A 7,859-nucleotide genomic window follows, 5' to 3' on the forward strand; every position below is an offset into this window, starting at 1 on the left:
GGTAACACTAGAGAGAGTTACCTCTAGTTTTTCAGGTCCCCAAGATAAGATAATTGCCTCTTTTCCCTTGGCCGCCTCTCCTTCCTTCTCCCAGGGAAATGGGCTTGGAATGTTAGCATTGCCTTCCTGTGGGGACTGGCTTAGGGAATTTGGAATAGTGAGCTCCAGCAAAGGCATACCTGCTTCTAAGGGAGGGACTGGAAGAACATCTGTTTTCGTTGGCAGAGAAGCTGTGCTGCCGGCAGGTAGGAAATCCGTATCACTTACTGGCCCTGGGCAAGTTTTTCTCCTCTGGAGTCTTTATCGCACCAAGACCAGATGCCAGGGACCATGGCTGCTTTTCAGTTACTTATCCTCAGCCCAAAGATTTCCTTAATAAAGTTCCATTTCATTTTAATGCACTAGTGAGAAAAATAAAAAATAAAACATAGTAGCTGAGGCTGATAGCAACAGACCAGGCATTTTCTTCAGCCAAATTGAGACTAATCTAAAAGTTATGAGCTTTGTCTATTAAAAACATGTCTTCCTCTCCTTTTCTATTAATAAAAAAATGCTAGCAAGAGAAATGGTTGGGTGATGGATGGATACACAGATGGGAGGAAGGAAGGAAATGCACTTGGGTTCAGGTTATGTTAATAGAATTTGGGTCTCAATGAATTTACTCTTTTTCTTAAGTATTGGGTTGCATATGCTATTGCTGCAATGCAAATGCTATGCAATGCAATGCAAATGACCAATGCAAATGCTACTACCCCGTCTTCCAGCCCATCATCCTGAGAACCTGACCTTGGCTGCAAAGATTAGTTTTGCAGCATCCAAGGAAGAACCTCAGGTTCCAGGCACCTTAAGGGTTACAGCCAGCCCTGTGCCAAAGGCACATCTTCTGAGCCCCATGTAGTCGGGGACAAGCCCTGGCTCACAGTGGAGGGTCCTGGTGGCCGTCTGTCAGTGTCAGGGTCCACATACCACCTGAGACTCCAGGAGCAGCAGCCACTTCTGTCCCCACTCAGTCCTTATGAGCAGTGGGGCACAGTGCCTCCTTGGTTTGCAGACTTGGTGTCTACGGCCCCACTGGGGTTCAGGCATGAAAAACAGTCCCTGACCTTCAGAGCTCACATTTAGTTTTCTGTGCTCTCCAGACTCTGCCATAGACAGGCTATTCGTAAAATCCAGTTCATGATTTACAGGAAAAGAAATTTGAAAGTCAGGGCTTAGCAACCTTGCTGGATATCCTAGCACACTTAGAAAGTGATACTTTTTGATCAGCACCCTGGGATAAGCCCTGCTAGTCCTGAGGGACACAAACTGGAGAGGAGGAATGTGGGAGTCTGTATATTTGGCATAAATATGGTAACGTTAAATGTGGTTACATATTTTAATTATAGTACAAAATCTCCCTGCACTCACAGTTTGGAGAACACCTTTGGAGTCAGGATGACCACCTTTTTGTTTAAGGCACCTCCAGCCACACAGCCTGGGAAACCTGTGGTTTCCTGCAACAGGCCTGCACTAGTGCCAGAATGTTCTGCCCTGGGAAAACCAAGGCTGCCCCAGGACAGACTGGAACCATTGAAAGGAGGGAACTGCATGCAGTCTAGGCAAGTGGACTGGTACTGCGGCCCACTAAGCCTCTGATCCCTAGGTCTTCTCTCACTCTTGGCCAAGGGGGTGCTGTAGGCCTGCCTTGGTCCTGTCCAGGGCCTGACAGTACCCAGGACCACTCTGATACCAGCCAACATCATCTAATCATGCTCTGCCAGGAGGATAACAAGCTGAGACATTCTAGCACCAGCCAAGGGTGTCTGGCAGCTGCATGATACAGAGGCAAACAGCCAGGGTGGACTGGACTCACTTGTGTGTGTTTATTTTATAGCCTGAGTCTGACTACACCTTCTATTAATAGAATTAAACCTAGTGTGGGGTTTGGAGCGAAAACTGCTTTTAAATAACATTGGTTGAACATGAATTGACAGCACCCTAGAGAGAGCCACAGTGTTGCTCCAGCAACAATGAACCTGGTGGGTGACAGGGAGAGATAATAGAAATGCCGGGCTTATGTTGTTCACGCACAGAGCCAGGGTGCTCCTGGGTGACTTCAGGAGATGGAAAAATAAATATAAGCCCTTCTTCAGCCTGTTTCACCCTACCGTCCTGGACCACAGAGCCACCAAAGGGCTGATTCCGAGTCTTCCTTGGCAGACACGTGGCCTTGCCCTGTACTTACTCAGCTCATGTTTGTTGACTGACCTTTCCCTTGAACTTGTTGAGGAGGCATCTGTCCTGACCTCACAAATCAACACATCCCATCCCTGCATACCCTAGACTTTGCGTGCTGTTTGCATGCGCACTTTTCTGTGTTTGAGACACACACACAAAATGCATGACAAGCCCACCTTGCAGAGAGCACAAAATGTGACATGCAGACGTGGACAAAATAAGGCAAAAATCATTGTATAAGGTTCCCGTTCCTTGCTGGGAGTAGGACAGACCCCGAAAAACCCACAGCGAGCACTACAGAGAGACAAGCCTCTGGTCAGACGGAGACAGGGCCGTGCCATAAAGGCCGGGGCTGTCTGTCCACACAGGCCGGAGGGGGCGGAAGGCATGACAAAGCTCTCTTAGAGTTCGGGACAGGTCCCAGTTCCGGGAGTCACACGCTGCGTGATGTGCCAGTTGCCTCTCTGGACCTTATGTCCATACCTGCACATTCGCTGACAGATCGAAGCCCCTCTGTTGACCGGCCTGTCTCGCTCCCTCCCCGCAGCTCAGTCAGAGGCCCACGGTGGAAGAGCTCCGGGAGAGGAAGATCCTCATCCGCTTCAGCGACTACGTGGAGGTGGCAGACGCTCAGGACTATGACCGCAGGGCCGACAAGCCGTGGACCCGCCTCACCGCTGCTGACAAAGTAAGTGGGGCCCAGGGAGGGGCGGGCAGCGCCCGGAGCTGGGGGACCCTGGCCTCACGCGGCAGCAAGTCCTCAGCTGCAGTCCCCGTGGAGGACAGTGACGAGCCCACTGCTGGCAGTGCTGCCACCCCAGCTCCTTTCCCAAGGGCTCCCGGAATCTGCAGAGAGGCCCGAATCCGAGAAGGCCCGAGACGGATAGTACTGCCCCCCTTTACAGGAGGAGGAAGGGCAGCCGCAGAGGCTGTGCCCGGAGGAACAGAGTAGCTCTGCAACAGGTGCACGCAGTCCCAGAGCTCCAGGCTCCAAGCTTGTCACAGACCTTCTGGGTAGGGGACACTGTCGTTGGCACCCCACAGGGATTCACAAACTCCAAAGAAGACAAAGGGGCTGTGCTCGCCTGTCTCGTAACCTAAGGAAAGGAATAGGCACCAGTCACAGAGATGTCACAAAGCCTATCTCACCGTACTGGCCCCTCCTCAATTTAGAAAGCAGAATAATGATAATATTCTGAAGTCGAGTTTGTTTTTTAAGACATGCAGTGAGGCACATGAGAAATCGTTCTTATCTCTTAGACCATGTATGGAAATGGACCTCTGTTGATTGGTCCTTCCTGCTCCCAGCCCAGTCACCGTGGGGAACTGGAGGGCAAAGGGCCTTCTTGAAAGTCCAGTCTAGAATAACGATCATGTCCGATGTGCGCAGGACAGCAGGAACCACGGGGTGCACCAGGACCTTCTCCTGAAGAGTCCCGCCTTCACCCCATCCGTTTCAGGAGCCAGTGGTTTCCTTACACACGATGCAGCAGGAAGTCATCTGCAGCCCAGACTGGCTGAATCCCCACCCACCCCGGATCGAGGAATTGCAGGAACACACGTGCAGGGACATTGCCACGCTTGGGTGGGCTGAAGTGGCCAGAGGCACATAGACCTCTCCCAGAAATGGGCTCTCCCGTGGTAGATCACAATACACGGAAGACTGTGCCCTCCTCTGTCAACATAGCGTTCACAGCTTTCCTGTACAGGAATTGTGGGGAGCGACCCCAGGAACTGGCACCAGCATGCACAAGGCAGGCAGACAAGCCCAGCCCCAGAAGTGTGTCTTCTAAATACAAAAGGAGGCAGAGGTCTGGGCTCCTGTTGTCTTTTGTTCGTGCTCTCACTGCAGTGATGCAAGGATGAGGGTATCAGGTGTGCAAGGAAAGCCCAAAACGTCTCCACTTGCATTGAGTTCCGTGTAGCTCTTGGGCAGAAAACGTATCCAGTGCCTCAATGGCTGTTGGGGGGACAGGAGACTAGGAGGTGGCACTCCCCACTCCCCCCAAAGCAGATAACCAGGCACTTAAACCCCAGCGAGCCCTCCTTTCCTGGGGAGAGCCACTCTGATCCTACCTGAACACTTTTCTGTCATCAAACTCCCGGAGCCTTCACATTCCCAGCAGAGCAGATACCCACTGCAGACGGAGCTGAGCACGAGGGCGTGTGCTTGCAGGTTCCGCCCCGAAAGGAAGGAGTGAGGCTGTCTCCAGCCCCAGCTCTCTTCTCTGCAGGTCCCCCCTCTCCCCTGCTTCCTCACCACCTCCCTGCGCTGTCCGGTTTCCCAGCCCTGCCCCTCGGCACAGGCACGTCTGTGGGCAGTGTCTCAAGGACGGATCTGAGAACGTGCGAGGTTATGCAAAGACACGTCCCAGATGGTGAACTGTCTCATCGCAAAGTCAGCAAAGTTGTAAAAGAACAAAGGCAAACGGAAAGGGGGTGGAGCTCGCTGTCCTCTGTTCCTTCACTTTGGTTGGGGAATTTGATCCACCCCTTCTAGAAGTATCCGTGTTGAGGCATGGCTGTACCTGTGCTGAGCACAGGCTTAGCCCGAGCACCCAAGGAAGATGACGGGTTGACACTTGATGGTGTCCTTGGCGGGCCCCCAGGAGTGGGGATACATGTGCACACACTGTGGATCAGCACTGAGAAGAGGAAGAAAAAGTCACGTTGGATCAGATCCTGTCACCGTTTGCAATTTAGACTTAGAGAATCTTAGTTCACACACACAGCTCAGGTGATTTTTTTTTTTTTTTTTTTTTTTTTTTTTTTTGTCCTCCCAATGAAAGAATCCATTTTAAACTTGTTTGGCTTTGTTGAAGAAAAAAAAAAAATCGTAAGAAATGAAATAAAAAGGAAGCTCTTTTCTGTCTTTCCCTCGTGCATACTTATGGGGTTCTCTGTATTCCAGGCTGCCATTCGAAAGGAGCTCAATGAATTTAAAAGCACTGAAATGGAAGTTCATGAATTGAGTAGACACTTAACAAGGTTAGTATCAAGCAGTTGTTGTTGTTGTTGTTTTCCACCTCAAATTGCAATATTTACCTCCAAACAAAACTGTCCTGTCTGCCGTGGGTCACAAGTGGTTTGGTGGTGCGGTGGGGGAGAAGATAAAAGAAAGATCAACAGGAAGTTGCACTTCAGGTTGCTGAAACTGAAAGCCCAGGCTAAAAGCCACCTTCTGCAAGCCTAGTTTCTAATTCATTTAAAACTAAAGATCTGAAAAGTGGCGTACTTACCAATAACCCCAGCGTGGGTTTTATGAAAACTTAAGCCAAGGAGAAAAGATTGTTGCCAATTTACAACCAGTCAACAAAGACCAAACCTGGGCAAAATACCAAATCCACATGGAACACAAAGTGAACCCAAAGTGGGTTCACTTCAGTGATTCCCTACCAATCTCCCTGACAGTCCTGGGTGATAATAATTTGGGGAAACTGGAGGCACAGAGCGATCATGGGACTTGTGTGAGGTCACGTGGCTAGTTAGCAACAGAGCCATCGACCTAATTCTCACAACTTTCCCCTTTGGCGAACATTTAGAGAAGCCGGACTTACTGGGTCTTGAGAGCCTGGATTCAGAGACATGAGACTGGGTTCCCCGCCTTGCTGCTGCTTAATCCAGGTTGATGGCACAGGCTGGAGGCCACCAGGGCCACCTGGTTTGACCCCCAGGGGCTCCAGATGAAACTGTGCCAAAACCAGAGGTAGAACTGGGGGAGCCACGGTGGGGATGTGCCTTTGGCGGGAGGGTCGCGGCTCCCTGTGGCTGTCAGGATCAGGGACTCTGAGGACGGGCAGGTTGTACTGTTGAGTCCCACACTCTTGGCAGCCCCTCAGTCTTGATTTAATCGCTTGTCTCCCTAGGTTCCACCGACCTTAACAGTCGAATTCCTCTTGAGTGCTATGCTGTCTTCAAAACATAAATTTATAAGAACCATAAGTGCTGGTATTTATTCACTTCCCCATTACGATGTAAACCTTCTGAACTGCCTTTTTTTTAAAAGAAGAAGAAGAAAAATATAAGGAAACACAATCAGGATTCTATGTGCGAAAAGGCGAAGGTGACCGCTCGGCGATCAGAGCTGCTGGCCCCACTTCTGACACCGAAACGCGCCCCGCCCCCGGCAGGGCCGAAGGCACCCGCAGCAGCAGGGCCCTGGCTGAAGACTTTCCGGCAGGCAGAGCGGTCCCGGTCCTCTCCAGCCAGGCCCGGCAGGCACCAAAAACCTCTTCCTTACAAGTGTCTATCACCTGAGTCCAAAGAAAGCTGAGAGGGCGGGTTAGCCTGGTGGGGGTGCTGTGCAAAGGAAGCTATGGTCTGGGGGGCCTTGTAGACTTGGCCCAGTGTCCTGACTCCAGACATGGCATCTGGTTTGGGGGCCCTTCTCAGCCTCTCTGGCCTTCCCTCCGTCTGCCCCCACCCACACGGGGGGCAAAGGGAAGGACCCTTTTCTGGGGGGCGGGGGGGATCCGGGTGCCTGTTGGTCCTCAGAGCGGGTGTGCTGTAGGCGGAGAAGGCTGGCGCTGAGCTGAGCTGCCTTCCAGGAAGCTCTGGTTTAGAAGGGGAAGGTTGTCACCGGCTCAGTTCAAATGCATCGGCCCATCTGTGTCCAGAGAACCGCATGTCAGGGGCAATCTGTGTGCACAGACGGCCATTGCTCGGGTACCCCGTGGTGTTTGTAAGCCTGAGCGGCAGGACCCTGTTGAGGTTAACGGCGGAGGTCAGAAACTGCTTGCTGATTTTGTCACATTTCCTGTGTGCCCCAGGGCCAGGGAGTGTGTGGCTTGGGAGTGGACGGCTTCTGAGTATAGGACCAATGCATGCAGGCCAGAAACCATTCCTGAGTCTAGCTTCCCAGCCACGCAGGGCCTGGTACTCCAGAACCATCGATGGCCTGCTATTCTCCTTTCTTTGCACCGAAGCGTTTCTGTGGAGGAGCCCCAGAGTTCAGCAGGTGCCAGCATCGGGCCACCACCAGCCACGCCTGCCCGAGGGGTGCCCTTCCGCTCCAGTTTAGCCAGAGGCAATGAATCCCTCCTCTCTGATGCCAGTGAGGGTGGCTGGAGATTGTCTCCACCTGTCCCACACTCTGTTGACAGGGCCCCGAGAGCAGGGTGTGCAGCGAGGGGAGGACCCTCCGAAACCCCAACGAGCACCCTCACGAGGCCCCTGGTGGCTTTTGTTTCCTTCCCAACAGAGCTGGCCGGCCCTCGGCCACGGAGCCCTGCTGACCCTGTGCAGTGGCCCCAGAGCCACCCTGACCTTTCCAGGGGACGGCTGTCTCCACCACACATGCCCAGGATTTAGAAAGATGCCAGCCTCCCCCAAAAGAGTTAACCCGTCCCCACCGCGAGCCACGTGGGAGCAAATTACTCTCAGGATGCACGCCCATGGGGAGGCCGCGGGATCTCCCTCGGGCATTAACAGCTGCGCGGCCAGCACTGGCCCAGGAGCCAGACAGCTCCGGGGGGTGGGGGAGCAGGGGGGCCCTTTAAGCAGCGCCCGCAGCCCCAGCTTTCCTCAGCCAGCACGCCTCTGCCCAGCCCGAGGAGGACGCCATCGCCAGATCTCGATTTTTCTTTGTTGAATCTGAATAGTTGCTGCCGCGGGGAGAGGTATCTATCGTTCAGGGAAAATGT

At 52.8% G+C, this 7,859-nt stretch overlaps 1 protein-coding gene across 8 annotated transcripts in view; it reads left to right on the plus strand.

Annotated features, from left to right (window-relative positions):
* Positions 1-6,159, plus strand: part of PHACTR1 (phosphatase and actin regulator 1) — a 508,037-nt gene extending 501,878 nt beyond the window's left edge. For all 8 annotated transcript variants that reach the window (XM_012753501.2, XM_012753502.3, XM_012753505.2 and 5 more), the window contains 3 exons: positions 2,765-2,905; positions 5,129-5,205; positions 6,084-6,159. In XM_012753501.2, the coding sequence (XP_012608955.1) occupies positions 2,765-2,905; positions 5,129-5,205; positions 6,084-6,099 (234 nt within the window). In that variant the 3' untranslated portion in view covers positions 6,100-6,159. The remainder of the gene's footprint in view (positions 1-2,764; positions 2,906-5,128; positions 5,206-6,083) is intronic.
* Positions 6,160-7,859: the final 1,700 nt, after the last annotated feature.

Source organism: Microcebus murinus, chromosome 15, assembly GCF_040939455.1.
Source record: "Microcebus murinus isolate Inina chromosome 15, M.murinus_Inina_mat1.0, whole genome shotgun sequence".
NCBI lineage: Eukaryota > Metazoa > Chordata > Mammalia > Primates > Cheirogaleidae > Microcebus > Microcebus murinus.